The sequence below is a fragment of the Oncorhynchus kisutch genome, unplaced genomic scaffold (genome assembly GCF_002021735.2).
Source record: "Oncorhynchus kisutch isolate 150728-3 unplaced genomic scaffold, Okis_V2 Okis06b-Okis10b_hom, whole genome shotgun sequence".
NCBI classification, from domain to species: Eukaryota; Metazoa; Chordata; class Actinopteri; order Salmoniformes; family Salmonidae; genus Oncorhynchus; species Oncorhynchus kisutch.
The window spans coordinates 22,274,685-22,294,686 of record NW_022261983.1 but is presented as its reverse complement, the minus strand read 5'-3'; the positions used below and the strand labels follow the sequence as shown (position 1 = coordinate 22,294,686).

At 43.3% G+C, this 20,002-nt stretch overlaps 2 protein-coding genes across 2 annotated transcripts; both read left to right on the top strand.

Annotated features, from left to right (window-relative positions):
* The first annotated feature begins 2,721 nt into the window (after window positions 1-2,721).
* Window positions 2,722-5,933, top strand: LOC116360018 (gastrula zinc finger protein XlCGF26.1-like). The gene is made up of 3 exons (XM_031814462.1): window positions 2,722-2,887; window positions 3,382-4,155; window positions 4,530-5,933. Exons 2-3 carry the CDS (start codon window positions 3,640-3,642, stop codon window positions 5,790-5,792), a joined length of 1,779 nt encoding a protein of 592 aa, XP_031670322.1. The 5' UTR covers window positions 2,722-2,887; window positions 3,382-3,639; the 3' UTR covers window positions 5,793-5,933.
* Window positions 5,934-11,111: 5,178 nt separating this feature from the next.
* Window positions 11,112-19,741, top strand: LOC109885690 (zinc finger protein 665-like). Its single transcript, XM_031814378.1, has 3 exons — window positions 11,112-11,271; window positions 15,313-16,576; window positions 17,172-19,741. The coding sequence occupies exons 2-3, from the start codon at window positions 15,929-15,931 to the stop codon at window positions 19,332-19,334; spliced, it is 2,811 nt and encodes a 936-aa protein (XP_031670238.1). The 5' UTR covers window positions 11,112-11,271; window positions 15,313-15,928; the 3' UTR covers window positions 19,335-19,741.
* Window positions 19,742-20,002: the final 261 nt, after the last annotated feature.

Below are 20,002 nucleotides of genomic sequence, written 5' to 3'. Positions count from 1 at the left end.
ATGTAAATATTATCTGGATATATATTTGTCTAATCCTGCCATGGGTTTGTAGCACCTCATAAAGCAGGTCTTGTCTGCTACGTGATATAAAGTACTGAAGACTCATCAACACTGCACATGAATCAGAGTAAATAACTACTCTTAACATGGCTTAACATCCTCCACCCACTGCAAGGCCAACAGTATGGCCATCATCTCCCCCGAATATACAGCCAGATGATCTGTAATGCGTTTCCTGACTTCCACCCCACCATCCTGCACTACAAATGCTGACCCAGAACATCCTGTCCTTGGATCTTTTGAACCATCTGTGTATATGGCCACAACATCCTGATAAACAGTATCCAGACATCTCTTAAACCAATCAGATGAATTCAACACCCTCCCTATCTGTCCCTAGTCTCTCCAATCAGATGGATCAACACCCTCCCTATCTGTCCCTAGTCTCTCCAATCAGATGGACCAACACCCTTTATTTCACCTTTATTTAACCAGGTAGGCTAGTTGAGAACAAGTTCTCATTTGCAACTGCGACCTGGCCAAGATAAAGCATAGCAATTTGACAAATACAACAACACAGAGTTACACATGGAATAAACAAAACATACAGTCAATAATACAGTAGAAAAATATCCTGTGCAGGTGTTGTTACACGTGATTTGCCACTTTGAGGATGATCAGCTGTCCGTCCTGTCTCCCTGTAGGGCTGTCTTAGGCATCTCACAGTACGGACATTGCAATTTATTGCCCTGGCCACATCTGCAGTCCTCATGCCCCCTTGCAGCATACCTAAGGCACATTCACACAGATGAGCAGGGACCCTGGGCATCTTTCTTTTGGTGTTTTTCAGAGTCAGTAGAAAGACCTCTTTAGTGTCCTACGTTTTCATAACTGTGACCTTAATTGCCTACCGTTTAAGCTGTTTGTGTCTTAACGACCGTTCCACAGGTGCATGTTCAGTAATTGTTTATGGTTCATTGAAAAAGCATGGGAAACAGTGTTTAAGCCCTTTACAATGAAGATCTGTCAAGTTATTTGGATTTTTATGAATGATCTTTGAAATACTTTTTTTTCTGAGTTTACAAGTAGTGATGAAGTCAAACTCTCCTCCACTTTGAGGCAGGAGAGATTGAAATGCATATTATGAATGTTAGCTCTCTGTGTACATCCAAGGGCCAGCCTTATATATGGCACCTGGCCACACGACTAGGGCCTGTAGGACCTGCCTTGTTGATAGTGCTGTTAAGAAGGCAGAGCAGTGCTTTATTATGGACAGACTTCTCCCCATTTTAGCTGCTGTTGTATCAATATGTTTTGACCATGACAGTTTACAATCCAGGGTTACTCCAAGCAGTTTAATCACCGCAATTTGACCAATTTACACATTTATTTATTACAAGATTAAGTTGAGGTTTAGGATTTAGTGAATGATTTGTGCAACTCTATTGCACGTCTGCAAAATGTAGGAACTCCCCCTAAAACATTTAATTCATGCTTCAAAATCTAGTTATTTTTCAGTAAATTGGCCAATGCCACCAAAATGAAACAAAATGTTTAGATGTTATTCACCATGGCAGTCAACCCTGGAAATGTTTAGATGTTATTCACCATGGCAGTCAACCCTGGAAATGTTTAGATGTTTTATTCACCATGGCAGTCAACCCTGGAAATGTTTAGATGTTTATTCACCATGGCAGTCAACCCTGGAAATGTTTTATATACACATTTCAGTTCTGTTTTCTACTTCTTTGTTGACACTGACTGCTTACGATACTATACCAGAATGTCAGTTCCCTCTAGCTGAATGCTGTTGTGTATCACACGGAGCTTTTTAGATACCGATTTCAACAGTAGGTCAAAGTTTGCTGGGAAGAGTCAATATTGTAGTACACAGAAAAAAGGAAATGCACATTTGTATGTTTACAGTAAATATATTTTTGTAGCAATGTGTTTACATGTAAACAGAACGTTCACATTTGCATGTCCAGTTTTACATTTCTTACATGTAAAGTCATATAGTGAACAGAAAAATTTGCCACAAAATGACATCCCATGCAAAATAATAAATAATAATAAAACAAGCAACAATGAAAACCTGAGGTAGTTTCTGTAAAAAAAAAAACTGTACCTCCTCACAGTGTGTCACGCTACAAGTTCCCCTCTTCTTGGTGGACATCCTGTCACTCTTGTTGGTCTGGACAGAGATTTTTGTCAACATCACGTCAAATCTTGGCTAATAATAGAATCCAGTTCCCCTGGGCCCAGACGTCAATTGAACGTCTATTCCACGTTGGTTCAATGTCATTTCATTGAAATGACATGGAAACAACGTTGTTCAACCCGTGATTGAAATAAGCTAGCAAGTTTACCTCAATTACCTCGTTAGACTCTTGTATTGCCCTTGATCATGATTTTCAGTTCCATTACATTACACAGAAGAGAAATTGGACGAAGGCGTCTTCTGAATGGGGAAGTATTGTTAAATAAGAGCCACAATGCTCGGTCTGAACATTAACAAGCATCGCTTGCGATTAGGTTTTGAAAACAGTAGGACCTTATCTTTCATATCTGCATCTTTTAAAAACATTTTTTTTTTTTTTACAAACGGTTCAATTGATACACACCTTAACATTTTGTTGTTGCAAATATATTTTCAGATTTTGGTTTGCGCAAATGTATAACCTAGTTCTAACCCTTTCGCTCGAAACTCTCACCCTTTCGCGACTGCTCTCCTTTCATGTCCTTTCCCAGCCGCCGTACTTTCTGCTGGCCCCGCCCCTTTGTTGCTTCTTCTCGAAAGCGTACAGGCCGCTCTTTGAAAAGCTAGTTAGATAGCTAACTAGAAGACTATTGAACACTTCGAAAGGGAAACATAAAACTTGAGCTGGTGAGTAAAGCATTAGATATCTACCAATGGTCATAACGGGTCGCCCAGACGTCGTTAGGTTTGCATAACCACTAGCTAGCTATCTGCTCTTCAGACCAGCTGCTGTTTAGCTTGGTAGCTAGCTAGCTAATAGCTCCTACTAACCCATTTGAAGCTGTGCTCAAACTCAGTCGATACACAAATACAATTATTGTTTTCTGACTGGTAACTACATGCCGAAAGATTTTTAGCTGTATAGAATAGCTATGTTAGTTAGCTTGTTAGTTAGCGGAATTATGCTTCCAGGTTGGATCCTTCAAAATAAAAGCCGTCATAGGAATATTTTCATTAATTAATGGTCACCTGATATTGTTCTATTTAGTAAAAACAAAATATTTCAAATGAATGATAGAAAATGTAACGATTTGACACACTTGACAGCAATGGAATCTGACTGTAGATATTGGATGGTACAGAGTGTTTTTGTATTACACAACATCCTCCTATCTACACAGGTGACCTCACAAGGAATTCCCCTCCTGCTCTGGTGGGAGGAAGAAGATCCAGTGTCATGACAACTCAGAACCTGGAATAACTTGTCTTGGTCGGAGACTCACAAAAGCAGCACTTCCTGAAACTCCCAGTGTGGGAGGAGAGATCTAGGAGACCTTTGAATCCATACGAAAGGAAAGACACCTCACCCTATTCTTTTTGTGACCAAGACACATTGTAACTCACCAGAATAGGATCATTTGAGAATCTTCTGGGACAAAATGGATCGAGAGAAGGGAATGTTGATGGATGAAATTGAAAAGGGTTTATGGAATTTAACCGAGGACAATCTGCGTTACCTTTGTGAACGTCATGGACACGGTGGGAAAGATGGCTTCGAAGTCAAAGGCATGGATCACCGCTCGTTGCGGCGTAAAATCCTGGAGGAAATGTGGGACAATACGGATTCAATGAAATCAGAGGAGCAGGGAATATCTTGGTTAGTCCAACTGAAAGAGGACATCAGGAGGATACAGGAGGAGGGTAGCAGTGCTGATGATGATGATGATGATGATGCTGTAGACTGTGACGAAGAATGGAACGGGGAGAGGGCCGGGGTTCAGTTACCTAGCAATGGGTTGGAGGTGGAGCCCATGAGTTCCAGCCAATCTGATGATGATGGCGACGTAGACTGTGATGAAGAAAGGGACGAGGAGGTCAGGGATTGGATGGCTAGCGATGGGCTGGAGGTGGAGTTGTCTCCAGAGAGGCACACACCAGAGCAGAGAGTCAGAGAGGTGAGTACTTGATTTCTTACATTTTGTTTCGCAGGTCTTTCCTTGATTCCTCGACCTCCCCTTTATAAAAAAAAAGATCTGATGTTCCTCCTCTTGGTCTTTCTCCACATCTGGGGTGTAATCATTATTCCAAACAGTTTTAAAACGTTTTACAACGGGGGGTGTTTTATATAAGACAAAGTCGGGTAGGTCCCTCCCCGTTTTCATTCCGTTGACTTCTGTTTGTGTTCTTGTGAATACACCCCTGATGTTCCTCCTCTTGGCCTTTTCTCATGCAATGGATTTTGAGAAGTAGTTTGAATAATTGATGAGAGACTTGGCGGGTAGGAGATGGTGTCCCAACCTGTTTCATTTGGTATTTTTACCGTTTCCAGGACAAGCCTCCCCGGCCCCCCGCCACCCCCTCGAAGTCCCCGGGTCGTGCGTCCCGCGGTAGCGCCCTACTGCGCTGTCTGAAGAAGAGGGTGTCTGTGCAGCTAGACGACAGCAAGACAACTCGCACAGGAGAGAAATCTCACAGCCCGTCTAGCGCTAAACGATGCAAGAAAACTCCCCCAGGAGACAGGCCCAGCTCCCATATCTGTGATCACTGTGGGAAGAATTTAGGAAGTCAAAAAAGCCTGAAAAGCCACATGCGCGTTCATACCGAAGACAAACCTCATGAGTGCTCCGAGTGTGGGGAGACGTTCCGTCTGTTAAGAAGCCTTAAAAAACATCAGAAACTTCACACTGGTGAGGTTAGAGGGACGAAGAAAGTCAAAGTCCCTCATCCGTGTCCTCACTGCGGGACGATGCTAGCTTCGAAGAAAGAATTAAAGGATCATCTGAGAATCCGCCACACTGAGAAAACTCAGCTCTGCTCTGAATGTGGCAAGAGATTCTCTAGCACCTACGCCCTGAGGAAACACCAGAGGCTACACACTGGGGAGCAGCTCCACCTCTGCCCTGACTGTGGGAAGACCTTCTATACTCAGGCACACTTGATATCTCACCAGAGGGTCCATGCTGAACACAGGGAAAGGCCGCATGTGTGTCCCGTCTGTGGGAGGGGCTTTACAGCAGCTTCGTCCTTGAAGTCACATCAGAGTATTCACACCGGAGAGAAACCTTACCTCTGCGCTGAATGCGGGAAGAGTTTCAGAACATTAGGACACTTCACAACACACCAGAAGCAGCATGTCGAAGCAAAGCCATCTTTCCCTTGCCCTGTCTGCAATCAGTGTCTCTCAACAAAGCGCAACCTGATATTTCACCAGAGAATGCACACGGGAGAGAAGCCTTACCACTGCTCTCAGTGTGACCGGCGCTTTGTTAATGAGCAGAAATTGAAAAGTCATCAGCGTGTACACACTGGAGAGAAGCCCTACCTTTGCTCCCAGTGTGGGAAAAGTTTCGCTCTTTCACAAAATCTTAAAAAGCATCTCAGGGTGCATTCAGGTGAGAGACGTTACAGATGTACCTATTGTGTAAAGAGTTTCATTTCTTCATCTGGTCTGAAATCACACCTGCAAACGCACACTGGAGTGAAACCCTGCCACTGCCCTGAATGTGGGAAAGGTTTCTCAGAGAAGAGAGCTCTGAAGAATCACATGCTCACACACGGGAGAGAAACCGCTCCAACGTTCCAATGTCTGTGAGAATGTAACTCAGCACCCGGAGATCACACGCTGGGGTTGAAGAGCATAAATAACTGCCATTTAGAATGAGTCGCTCTGGATAAGAGCGTCTGCTAAATTACTAAAACATTTTTAAATAAAACGTAGATATTGTACACCGCTGCCTTCCCGACTCCCACGTGATAGTTCATTTCTTTCTTATTTTCTCTGAAAAGACTTACCAAGAAACGACCATTAACTAGTTATTTTGTGTCTGGGTGTTCTGTTTATGAATTGTCTGCTTGCTTTGAACTGTTCTATCTAGCCTGAATCCAGAACCTGTTTTGTGCTAATATGTGTGTGTATATATAAATGTATATATGACTCCCATTTTGGCATGTATATAGCAGTGTATGGTGCAGTACCAATGTGGACACAAAAAGGACACCACTTGCCTGTTTTTTTTTTTTTTTATGTTGTGAGGTTGCTTCAGTTGTCTTCTACTATGGTTGGCTCGCGCTATGGCCGTTTTAGACGAAGTCTGCCAAGACAACTGTACAAATCTGAACGAAGCAACTAGATAAATACATTATGACATCTTATTCCCGAGGTAACGAACACACCTGCACTGATCTGCCTCGTATCTTTTGCATAGAGTTGATCAAAAGGACTCCGCCTACAATGGGCTGTTATAATGTTAAAAAATAATACTGAAGTGAAGTAAATTTATTTGTCAAAACAGGCTGATTTAATAAGCCTGGGGGGGAGGCCGCCATTGTAAATAAGAATTTGTTTGTTAACTGACTTGCCTAGTTAAATCAAATAAATATTGCCTAGTTAAATCAAATAAATAAATATTTATATGTTATTTAACTAGGCAAGTCGTGGTGCTCCCTGTGCACATTGAGTGTGCATGTGAGTTTGCCCCCGTGAAAAGGATGCAACCCGGAGATATACAGTGCGACAGGTAACCTAGCGGTTAAGAGCGGTTAACCGAAAGGTCACTGGTTCGAATCCCTGAGACGAATGGGTGAAAAATCTGCCCTTGAGCAAGGCACTTAACTCTAATAGCTCCTGTAAGTCACTCTGGATAAGAGCGTCTGCTAAATGTTTTATATAGACCGTCCACAAGTCAGCGTTTTGCGAACGTGAGTAGGTTACGTTGAAAACAGTTTTCCATTTTGGATGCGGTCTCCAGTTAATTTATAGGCCGAGGCTACGAATATAAAGTGTTCTCCCCCGCCTCCGTTCCTCTCCTTTAGAAACATTTTTCTCAAAACGAAGGATACAAATCATGTTTTGTGTTATTTTACACACACACATTCAAGTTTCTCTCTTTCATCGATACTTTACTCCTTCTGAACCCTCGACCGATGTGATCGACATGGGGCTGTAGCCTCATATTTCTGAACCCTCGACCAATGTGATCGACATGGGGCTGTAGCCTCATATTTCTGAACGGCTGGAATATATAAACTCTGTGGCGATTTGAAAGAATATTCCCAAAATATATATAGTGCCTTGCGAAAGTATTCGGCCCCCTTGAACTTTGCGACCTTTTGCCACATTTCAGGTGTCAAACATAAAGATATAAAACTGTATTTTTTTTGTGAAGAATCAACAACAAGTGGGACACAATCATGAAGTGGAACGACATTTATTGGATATTTCAAACTTTTTTAACAAATCACAAACTGAAGTTAATACTTTGTAGCGCCACCTTTTGCTGCGATTACAGCTGTAAGTCGCTTGGGGTATGTCTCTATCAGTTTTGCACATCGAGAGACTGACATTTTTTCCCATTCCTCCTTGCAAAACAGCTCGAGCTCAGTGAGGTTGGATGGAGAGCATCCATGGTTTATTTTTGAACCATTCCATTGTAGATTTTGCTTTATGTTTTGGATCATTGTCTTGTTGGAAGACAAATCTCCATCCCAGTCTCAGGTCTTTTGCAGACTCCATCAGGTTTTCTTCCAGAATGGTCCTGTATTTGGCTCCATCCATCTTCCCAATTTTAACCATCTTCCCTGTCCCTGCTGAAGAAAAGCAGGCCCAAACCATGATGCTGCCACCACCATGTTTGACAGTGGGGATGGTGTGTTCAGGGTGATGAGCTGTGTTGCTTTTACGCCAAACATAACGTTTTGCATTGTTGCCAAAAAGTTAAATTTTGGTTTCATCTGACCAGAGCACCTTCTTCCACATGTTTGGTGTGTCTCCCAGGTGGCTTGTGGCAAACTTTAAACGACACTTTTTATGGATATCTTTAAGAAATGGCTTTCTTCTTGCCACTCTTCCATAAAGGCCAGATTTGTGCAATATACGACTGATTGTTGTCCTATGGACAGAGTCTCCCACCTCAGCTGTAGATCTCTGCAGTTCATCCAGAGTGATCATGGGCCTCTTGGCTGCATCTCTGATCAGTCTTCTCCTTGTATGAGCTGAAAGTTTAGAGGGACGGCCAGGTCTTGGTAGATTTCCATTTCAATATTATCGCTTGCACAGTGCTCCTTGGGATGTTTAAAGCTTGGGAAATCTTTTTGTATCCAAATCCGGCTTTAAACTTCTTCACAACAGTATCTTGGACCTGCCTGGTGTGTTCCTTGTTCTTCATGATGCTCTCTGCGCTTTTAACGGACCTCTGAGACTATCACAGTGCAGGTGCATTTATACGGAGACTTGATTACACACAGGTGGATTGTATTTATCATCATTAGTCATTTAGGTCAACATTGGATCATTCAGAGATCCTCACTGAACTTCTGGAGAGAGTTTGCTGCACTGAAAGTAAAGGGGCTGAATAATTTTGCACGCCCAATTTTTCAGTTTTTGATTTGTTAAAAAAAGTTTGAAATATCCAATAAATGTCATTCCACTTCATGATTGTGTCCCACTTTTGTTGTTGATTCTTCACAAAAAAATACAGTTTTATATCTTTATGTTTGAAGCCTGAAATGTGGCAAAAGGTCGCAAAGTTCAAGGGGGCCGAATACTTTCGCAAGGCACTGTACATATGTGAAGGCTTTACTGTCTGTTGTGACCGATATTGCCTTGATTAAGACGCAGTTTACACGCTGCATTGGAGCAACAAAAAACGATCAGCCAGAGTTACTGAACACTAAATGCTTCCTCCATTAGCTAGCTACTGGCAACATTATGTTATCGCAATAAATGAGGTTCTATTACTATTATTATTAATAATAATATCCATTTAATTACATGGCATTACATTAGATTACATTACATGGCATTACATTAGATTACATTACATTAATTACATGGCATTACATTACATTACATGGCATTACATTAGATTACATTACATTAATTACATGGCATTACATTACATTAATTACATGGCATTACATTAGATTACATTACATTAATTACATGGCATTACATTAGATTACATTACATTAATTACATGGCATTACATTCGATTACATTACATTAATTACATGGCATTACATTCGATTACGTTACATTAATTACATGGCATTACATTAGATTACATTACATTAATTACATGACATTACATTCGATTACATTACATTAATTACATGGCATTACATTAGATTACATTAATTACATGGCATTACATTACATTAATTACATGGCATTACATTAGATTACATTACATTAATTACATGGCATTACATTAGATTACATTACATTAATTACATGGCATTACATTAGATTACATTACATTAATTACATTACATTACATTAATTACATGGCATTACATTAGATTACATTAATTACATGGCATTACATTAGATTACATTACATTAATTACATGGCATTACATTAGATTACATTACATTAATTACATAGCATTACATTAGATTACATTACATTAATTACATGGCAGTTTAGAAGAAGTCTGAAGAAGCAACTAGCCACATGTGTTTTATATATTTATTTAAAGGTATAGGCTCCAATTCTTCTGAATGAGTGTCTCTCTATCCGCTTCTTGTAATGTGTCATTGCTTAAGAACTAATGAATGATATTTTTAACAGACCCACGTTATGTTCCCCGGGCGCCGAAGACGTCGATTTAAAGCAGCCTTCCCAGCACCTCTCTGATTCAGAGGAGTTGTTAAATGCATTTCAGTTGAAGGTATTTAGTTGTACAACTGTCTAGGTATCCCCCCTTTCCCCTTGACTTCCAGGAGTCATCTTTTAATTCTACATCAATACATGCACAATTCATAATGTAGATTATAGTGTTCATAGTGTACTCTGTAGTTTTTATCTTACTGTTCATAGTGTAGTTTTTAGCTTACACTGTTCATAGTGTACATACTGTATGTGAATTGTGTATATCTTGTCCGTATATTCTGTTTGTTGTCTGTCTGTAGCCTATATTCTGTTTATTGTGTCAGCAACATATCACCGAGTCAAATGTCTGTACATGCAAATGTGTTTGGCGAATAAAGGTGATTCTCCGTTCCATCCGTTGACTGGAGGGGGAAGTTACAGATGTTGACATGTCTCACACAGTTGTTCATCTAATGTTTCATTTTGATATGGGTTTTTTTTATGTTTAAAAATTAAACGTGTTTTTCCAAATAATAAGTCATGTTTGTTCCTGCTTGGCCCCAGTGGTGAGACTGGTTTGGATGCTGAGTCATGAAGTTGACCTCATTTTTCGGTCTTGTATCTATCTTGATTAATCCAGTGTTTCCCAACCAACCCCCCCCCCCCACCCCCCACTTCACAGCTGATTCCAATCATCAACTAATCATCAAGATTTGACCATTTGAATCCGCTGTGTCGTGTTCGGGCAAAAACCAAAACGTGGCAACCCTTGGGGTCCCGAGGACCGAGTTTGGGAAACGCTGACTTAATCCCGCGGAAACTAAAGCGGTTTGAAGTGGATTGAAAATGGGATGTATTCATTAGTTGCAGGTCATAGTAAACAGTTTTGCAACATAAAATGTTATGCAATGAAAACTAGTTTCGTTTGGACAAATCCCGAGTAAATACACCCAATGTATTAATGTATAGATCATTTCATAAAACTACTTTCACGTTTGCTTTCATCGCCCCATTTGGTAAATTACTCAATCATAAACAATACTAGTGAAAATCACCAGTAAACTCACTGAACACTCTTTCTCTCTGTGCTGTGTAGAATTGCTTGCTGTTTGGGATTTTAGGCTGGGTTTCTGTACAACACTTTGAGAAATCATTTGACGTAAGAAGGGCTAGAAACATACATTTGATTTGACATAGGCACGTGGGATAATACATGTACTCATTTGTTCGTGTACTGAGTAATTGTTCTTCGAATTTAGCTATGACGCAATATAGTGTATCTATGTCCCCACAATGAGCGTAGTTGTATTACTGTTCTCGAGACTCTCTCTGCCCTCCGCATCCTGCTCTCAGGTCCTTCCTGCTCGCCCCGCCCCTTTGTTTTGTTCTCATCTGGAACGTGAACAGGCCGCTTGCGTTTGAACAGGTAGCTAGGAGACGACTGAAAACTAAGAAAGGATTATGTTTACAATCCAACCGGTGAGTAAATCATTAAGGTATCTACTAACGGCCAGAAGGGGGTCGTCCAAAAATATGTAATTAGCAAGTTGTTAGGTTTACATAACCGCTAATTTAGCTGGATAGCTTCTCTTCAGACTAGCTGTTGATTTTTTTTTTAGCTTAGTAGCTAGCTAGCTAATTGCTCTTGTAAACAATGTTTAAGCTGTAGTCAAACTGAATCGATATTCGAATAAAATGATTGTTTTCTGACTCGTAGTTACAGGCATATCGATTGTAGCTATATGAAATCATCAACGAGTTACCGTTGTATTTTCTGTCTGTATTAGCCATGTTAGCTAACGTTAGCTGCTTCTTCTTTAGGATTTGGTTGGCGAATCGCATCCAACTTTTAGGGGCGCACAGCGCCACCTATTGTACTGGTGTGTGAGGCCATTCTGCCTACGTACGTTAATTGATATGGTAATTCAAAATGAGGGAAAAGGAAAATTGCCCTGCCAACTATTAGCCATCTATAAAGAAAAACACCACCCCAATCCACTATTTAACCCTCTCCTAACTCTACTCCAGACCAATGGTCTGAGAGAACAGAACACTACCACTCAACACTCTCTGTTTCTCCACGCTCTCCACCAGGTCTGAGAGAACAGAACACTACCACTCAACACTCTCTGTTTTCTCCACGCTCTCCACCAGGTCTGAGAGAACAGAACACTACCACTCAACACTCTCTGTTTGCCCCACCCTCTCCACCAGGTCTGAGAGAACAGAACAGAACACTACCACTCAACACTCTCTGTTTTCTCCACGCTCTCCACCAGGTCTGCGTCGCACCAAACGGCGGCGGTTATAAACACTGGGCAACTTCAACTGATCCTCCTCAACACTTAATGCCAGCCCATGAATCACTCCTTTCAAAGATACCCTGCTCCATAGAGCAAAGCACATCACATGTCCCTAATGGCGTGATCTGTAGCGCCCGCTCCCCCTGGACTGAAGAAACACAGTAAATCATCACTTATCCTAGTTACTCTCAGCACCTCTTCTCCACCAAACCTGACAGCACATATGGATCCATTTTTCTCCACAAATCTCACTCCCACTGGGCCAGAATCATCCCTTTTCATCCCCTTGACGAGGCCCGAACTCGGCTGTCCTCGCCACAGGATAGCTTGTCGTAGCTGTTGGATCCTTCCAAATAAAAACAAGTATATGGGTCGCTGCAGCCCAATATGGCGACTGGAGTATGGGAGAGTGGGTGTGTCGGAAGGAGTGGGTGTGTCGGAAGGAGTGGGCGTCTGGAAAGCGAATCAGCTAATTGGGCGGATTTGTTGCCACTCAAGAACGTTTTTGTGTGGCTGATTGGGCTGCACAGCGAATCGATAAGCCAGCGACCAGTGTTGTATCGGTCTGTCTGCCGACTTGAAGTGCTTCCTACTGGGTATCACAGCAACAAGGGACACAGTGCCCTTTGCGCCCTCTTGAGGAGCACTAATTTCCAGCAACGACCTGGGAAGTAGCCAATAGCAGGGTGACAGTCACAGTAAGCGCAAGCATACAACTCATGAAGCAACAGTACAATCAAAAATAAACAATCGTCAGTTTTATAACTGAAAATGTGTAATTATTTGTGTAAAACTAACAATGAAATACGACTGCCTCATCCTCTGGCTTCAGAACAGAAGTCCAAACTCTCGCGGTATCTCAATGTACGGTCGCTGCGTTTTAAGAAACGGAAGGGGGAAAAAGGGGAGCGATTTCCACCCACCCCTTTCTACACGCCCACCCCTTTCTACACGCCCACCCCTTTCTACACACACACCCCTTTCTACACACCCACCCCTTTCTACACGCCCACCCCTTTCTACACACACACCCCTTTCTACACACCCACCCCTTTCCACACGCCCACCCCTTTCTACACGCCCACCCCTTTCCACACACCCACCCCTTTCTACACGCCCACTTACTACACACCCACCCCTTTCTACACGCCCACTTACTTTCCTTTCGACACACCCACCCCTTTCTACACGCCCACTTACTTTCCTTTCGACACACCCACCCCTTTCTACACGCCCACCCCTTTCTACACGCCCACCCCTTTCCACACGCCCGCCCCTTTCCACACGCCCACCCCTTTCTACACGCCCACTTACTTTCCTTTCAACACACCCACCCCTTTCTACACGCCCACTTACTTTCCTTTCCACACACCCACCCCTTTCTACACGCCCACTTACTTTCCTTTCGACACGCCCACTTACTTTCCTTTCGACACGCCCACTACTTTCCTTTTGACACGCCCACCCCTTTCTACACGCCCACTTACTTTCCTTTCCACACACCCACCCCTTTCTACACGCCCACTTACTTTCCTTTCGACATGCCCACTTACTTTCCTTTCGACACGCCCACTACTTTCCTTTCGACACGCCCACCCCTTTCGACAAGCCCACTACTTTCCTTTCGACACGCCCACCCCTTTCTACACGCCCACTTACTTTCCTTTCTACACGCCCACTACTTTCCTTTAAACTGATGGGCGAGTCACGACATACTACAGTACCAGTCAACAGTTTGGACACCTACTCATTCCAGGGTTTAGAACACCTACTCATTCCAGGGTTTAGAACACCTACTCATTCCAGGGTTTAGAACACCTACTCATTCCAGGGTTTAGAACACCTACTCATTCCAGGGTTTAGAACACCTACTCATTCAAGGGTTTAGAACACCTACTCATTCAAGGGTTTAGAACACCTACTCATTCAAGGGTTTAGAACACCTACTCATTCCAGGGTTTAGAACACCTACTCATTCCAGGGTTTAGAACACCTACTCATTCAAGGGTTTAGAACACCTACTCATTCAAGGGTTTAGAACACCTACTCATTCCAGGGTTTAGAACACCTACTCATTCAAGGGTTTAGAACACCTACTCATTCAAGGGTTTAGAACACCTACTCATTCAAGGGTTTAGAACACCTACTCATTCAAGGGTTTAGAACACCTACTCATTCAAGGGTTTAGAACACCTACTCATTCAAGGGTTTAGAACACCTACTCATTCAAGGGTTTAGAACACCTACTCATTCAAGGGTTTAGAACACCTACTCATTCAAGGGTTTAGAACACCTACTCATTCAAGGGTTTAGAACACCTACTCATTCAAGGGTTTAGAACACCTACTCATTCAAGGGTTTAGAACACCTACTCATTCAAGGGTTTAGAACACCTACTCATTCAAGGGTTTTAGAACACCTACTCATTCAAGGGTTTAGAACACCTACTCATTCAAGGGTTTAGAACACCTACTCATTCAAGGGTTTAGAACACCTACTCATTCAAGGGTTTAGAACACCTACTCATTCAAGGGTTTAGAACACCTACTCATTCAAGGGTTTTTCTTTATTTTACTATTTTATACATTGTAGAATAATAGTGAAGACATCAAAACTATGAAGTAACACACATGGAATCATGAAGTAACCATAGTGTTAAACAAATCAGAATATATTTTATATTTGAGATTCTTCAAAGTAGCCACTTAACATTCTCTCAACCAGCTTCATGAGGAATGCTTTTCCAACAGTCTTAAAGAAGTTGCCACATATGCTGAGCACTTGTTGGCTGCTTTTCCTTCACTCTGCGGTCCAACTCATCCCAAACCATCTCAATTGGGTTGAGGTCAGGTGATTGTTTGTAAACAAAATAAATGTAAACAAACACGGTATAGTCTCAAAATATAGTTAAAACTGTGTAATTTAGATTTCATGGATGGTCAGTCCTTGCATCTATAGCTCTGTCAATGAATTTGAGAGTGGTTAGATTTCTCCTGCCCCATCCCTCCGCTTTTTATCAAAACAGGGGCGGGGATGACGCTTTGTTATTGTTTTAACTGCTGATCGGTGCTTTAAGTAAAAAAATGTAAGATTAGATTGTCAATGTAGAAAATGTTTTGATTTGACAGATTCCGCAAAACTGAATGCCGCTACACATCTACATAGATGGTCAAAACTGTTGTTTCTGTTCTCTCACCATGTTCTCCTGTTTCCACAGGTAACCTCACAAGGAGATTCCACAGGTGACCTCACAAGGAGATTCCACAGGTGACCTCACAAGGAGATTCCACAGGGGACCTCACAAGGAGATTACACAGGGGACCTCACAAGGAGATTACACAGGGGACCTCACAAGGAGATAACACAGGGGACCTCACAAGGAGATTCCACTGGGGACCTCACAAGGAGATTCCACAGGGGACCTCACAAGGAGATTCCACAGGGGACCTCACAAGGAGATTCCACAGGGGACCTCACAAGGAGATTCCACAGGGGACCTCACAAGGAGATTCCACAGGGGACCTCACAAGGGACCTCACAAGGAGATTCCACTGCTCTGGTGACAGGAAGAAGATCTGGTGTTATGACAACTCCACATATGAGTTCTCTATTTTTTACTTAACCAACAATGCAGTTTTAAGAATAATGAGTGGCAAGGGCTTGTAAGTAAGCATTTCACTGTAAGGTTTACACATGTTGTATTTGGCGTATGTGAAAAAATAACATTTGATTTGACACAGGAGAGAGACACCTCACACTTGTTGCAGCTCCATTCAATAACAAGTTGCTATTGCTCCTTTTACCAAGAAACATTCAAACTCTGCGGGGACAAAATGAATCGAGAGGAGGGAGTGTTGATGGATGAAATCGAAAAGAGTTTATGGAATTTGACTGAGGACAATTTACGTTACTTGTGTGAACATCATGGACATGATGGATCTGAACTTAAAGCAATGGATCATCGCTCGTTGCGGCGTAAAATCATGGAGGAAATGTGGGACAATACGGATTCAATGAAATCAGAGGAGCAGGGAATATCTTGGTTAGTCCAACTGAAAGAGGACATCCGAAGGATACTGGAGGATGCTAGCAGTGCACCCTCGAGTCCCCTCCAGGCTGAGGATGCTAGCAGTGCACCCTCGAGTCCCCTTCAGGCTGAGGATGCTAGCAGTGCACCCTCGAGTCCCCTCCAGGCTGAGGATGCTAGCAGTGCACCCTCAAGTCCCCTCCAGGCTGAGGATGCTAGCAGTGCACCCTCGAGTCCCCTCCAGGCTGAGGATGCTGTAGACTGTGATGAAGAGTGGAGCGGAGAGGGAGGGGCTGGGTTACCTAGCAACGGGTTGGAGGCGGAGTCCATGAGTCCCAGACAATCCAACGACGCTGCAGACTGCGACGTGAAGGACAAGGATTGGTTACCTAGCAACAGACTGGAGGCGGAGTTTTCTCCAGAAAGGCACACACTAGAGAAAAGAGTGAGAGGCGTGAGTATTTATTATCCCAGTAGGAAAGGGAGTATTTATTATCCCAGTCGGAAAGGGAGTATTTATTGTCCCAGTCGGAAAGGGAGTATTTATTGTCCCAGTCGGAAAGGGAGTATTTATTGTCCCAGTCGGAAAGGGAGTATTTATTTATTATCCCAGTCGGAAAGGGAGTATTTATTTATTATCCCAGTCGGAAAGGGAGTATTTATTGTCCCAGTCGGAAAGGGAGTATTTATTATCCCAGTCAGAAGGGGAGTATTTATTATTCCAGTCAGAAAGGGAGTATTTATTATCCCAGTCAGAAAGGGAGTATTTATTATGTACTGGGAGTATTTATTATCCCAGTCAGAAAGGGAGTATTTATTGTCCCAGTCAGAAAGGGAGTATTTATTATCCCAGTCAGTGTTTCTCAACAGTCCTTCATTGATTCCTCAACTTCCTTCTATAAAAGACATTGGAGGAGAATATCTGAGGTTCCTCCTCTTGACCTTACGTCATCGGGGATGAGGGGAATTTAAAGACTTCCAAATTAATTGACAGGTAGAGGAGCATTTCCCACCCTGATTAACTCCGTCTCTATTTTTGTGATTTACAGGACACGTCTCTCCCGCCCCCCTCCACTCTCCTGAAGACCCTGTGTCGTGCCTCTCCCGGTACCGCCTTAATTTGGGGTCTGAAGAGGGTGTCTGTGCAGCTGATGGACTGCAGGAAAACACCAGGGCAGAAAACCTCCAAGAAAACCCACTCCTGTCCTCAGTGTGGGAAGAGTTTTGCCACAAAAGACATTCTGGAGCGACATCTGCTAACTCACACTGGAGAGAAACAGGAAAATATATGCGCTGAATGTGGAAACGTATTCAGTACATTTTGCAACCTTACCAGGCATCTGAAAACTCATACTGGAGAGAAATGTCATGTTTCTGAAACCACATGCTCTGAATGCAGAAAGACATTCAGTACACATTCCAGTCTTAGGAGACATCTGCTAACTCACACTGGAGAGAAACCGTACGTTTGTCCTCGTGAGAAGAATTTAAATGATCCAAGCAACTTAAAGAAACACATCTTTAGAACTCACTCAGGAGAACATTTTGAAGAGGAACCTTCCGAAAACAATGTTGGTTCCTCAGAACATGATGGGGCCATAAAAAAACAAGTCCTTCATCCATGTGCTCACTGTGGTAAGAAGTTGTCAACCAAAACAAGACTAACGATTCACCTGAAGACCCACACTGGAGAGAAACCTCATGTCTGCCCCGACTGCGGGAAGAGCTTTGCTTTCCTTCCCTCCTTCACTAAACATCAGAAACTTAGTCATTCAGAGCACGAATGTTCAGTGTGTGGGAAAGTCTTTAATCAACCAGGAGCCTTGAGGTCCCATCAAAGAACCCACACTGGAGAGAAACCCCACCTCTGCTCCGACTGTGGGAAGAGTTTCTGTTTTCGTTCGTCTCTGAGAAGACATCAGGTACTCCACGCAGGAGACAGTGCGAAGCCCCACGTGTGCTCTGTTTGTGGGAAAGGCTTCAGAGATTCTGGATACTTAAAAAAACACCAATCCATCCATTCAGGAGAGAAACCTCACCTCTGCTCCAATTGTGGAAAAACTTTCACGTCCTTCCTTAGCTTGACAAATCATTCCAAATCACATCGTCTAGATGGAAACCAATTCCAATGCCCTGAATGTAAGCGCCATTTCCCAACAAAGGAAAGGCTGACAAGCCACCGGAGGACGCATACTGGTGAAAAACCGTTCTGCTGCTCCCAATGCCACAAGCGCTTCTCTCATTCAAATAGTTATCAAAGGCACCTTCGTATGCACTCCGGTGAAAAACCCTTTGTGTGTCCTCTCTGTGGGAAGCGATTTAATGACTCTTCGAACCTTAGAACACATGTTAGAAGACATAAAGGAGAAAAGGTAGGAAAGACACAGGTCTCTGAGCCATGCCCTCACTGTGGAAAGAGGCTGGCTTCTAAGGCAGGGTTAGAGACCCACCTGCGGATCCACACTGGAGAGAAACCTCACCTCTGTGCCATCTGCGGCAAGCGATTTACCTTCCTCTCCGCCTTGAGAAGACATCAGAAAACGCAGCACAGAGAGCAAGTAGCGAAGCCGCACGTCTGTTCTGTCTGTGGGAAAGGCTTCGTGGAGTCTGGAGCGCTGAAGAAACATGTGGTGACCCATGAGGAGAAACAGCACCTTTGCTCAGATTGCGGGAAGAGTTTTAGGGTGCTTCAGGCCTTGTCGATTCATCAGAGAACCAAGCATCAGAAAACAAATGAGCAAGTAAGAGAAAACAATTCATACCTCTGTCTTACTTGCGGCCAGGAATTCAATTCGAAGCATAGATTGGTAATCCACGAGAGAAAGCACACAGGAGAGAAACCTTACCAATGCTCTCTGTGTGGCAGGTGCTTCGCTGATAAGACTAACATGAGACGTCACCAGACAGTGCACACAGGAGAGAAACCATTCCAATGCTCCGTCTGTGACATGAAGTTCTCTCAAGTCGCCTCTTTAATACGGCACCGGCTAATACACTCGGGTCACAAACCGCACCACTGCACTTACTGTGACAAGAGTTTCTCTCAGTCGAACACGCTGAAAACGCACATACTAACCCACACCGGAGAGAAACCGTACCAGTGCCCCGACTGCGGGAAGGGTTTCACTGAAAAGAAAGCCATTAAGAAACACCGAAACGACACACACGGGACAGGAGCACACAGCAACACACTGCTTTCTCATAGAGATTGAGTCAAGGGCAAAGCCCTACCAATGTCCTGACTGAAGAAAATGTTTCTCGGAGAAAAGAGCTCTTGTTATTATTGTTTCATTTTGATCTGAAGGTTTGAGAATGTTTTAAAATAAACATGTGCTTTTTAAAATAGTTAGTTTTTTCTCCACTTGGCCCCAACTGTGAGTCTGGTTTGGATACAGTCATGAATTTGAGCTCAGAACATTTTCTGGTCTTGAATGGTGATGTTTATTTTCGTATGTTTAGCTGTGTAGATTAATCCTCTGGAAGCTAAAGTGGTTTCAAGTGGATAGAAACATGGATTTATATATTGATATTTCTGATGACCACACTGATGCAGTGTGGTCAGTAGGAGAGAGACTGGAAAGATTGGAGACTGTATCTAAGGATGTTCTGGGCCACTTGGATGGGGGGGTGGGGCCCACTTGGATGGGGGGTGGGGCCCACTTGGATGGGGGGTGGGGCCCACTTGGATGGGGGGTGGGGGCCACTTGGATGGGGGGTGGGGCCCACTTGGATGGGGGGTGGGGCCCACTTGGATGGGGGGTGGGGCCCTCTTGGATGGAGATGGGGGCCACTTGGATGGAGATGGGGGCCACTTGGATGGAGGTGGGGGCCACTTGGATGGAGATGGGGGGTGGGGCCACTTGGATGGAGATGGGGGCCA

Excerpts from the sequence above, each read along its gene's own strand:
- LOC116360018 (XM_031814462.1), top strand. The coding sequence starts at position 3,640 with ATGGATCGAGAGAAGGGAATGTTGATGGATGAAATTGAAAAGGGTTTA. Across the intron at positions 4,156-4,529 it reads CAGAGCAGAGAGTCAGAGAG|GACAAGCCTCCCCGGCCCCC; the intron begins GTGAGTACTTGA and ends TACCGTTTCCAG.
- LOC109885690 (XM_031814378.1), top strand. The coding sequence starts at position 15,929 with ATGAATCGAGAGGAGGGAGTGTTGATGGATGAAATCGAAAAGAGTTTA. Across the intron at positions 16,577-17,171 it reads TAGAGAAAAGAGTGAGAGGC|GACACGTCTCTCCCGCCCCC; the intron begins GTGAGTATTTAT and ends TGTGATTTACAG.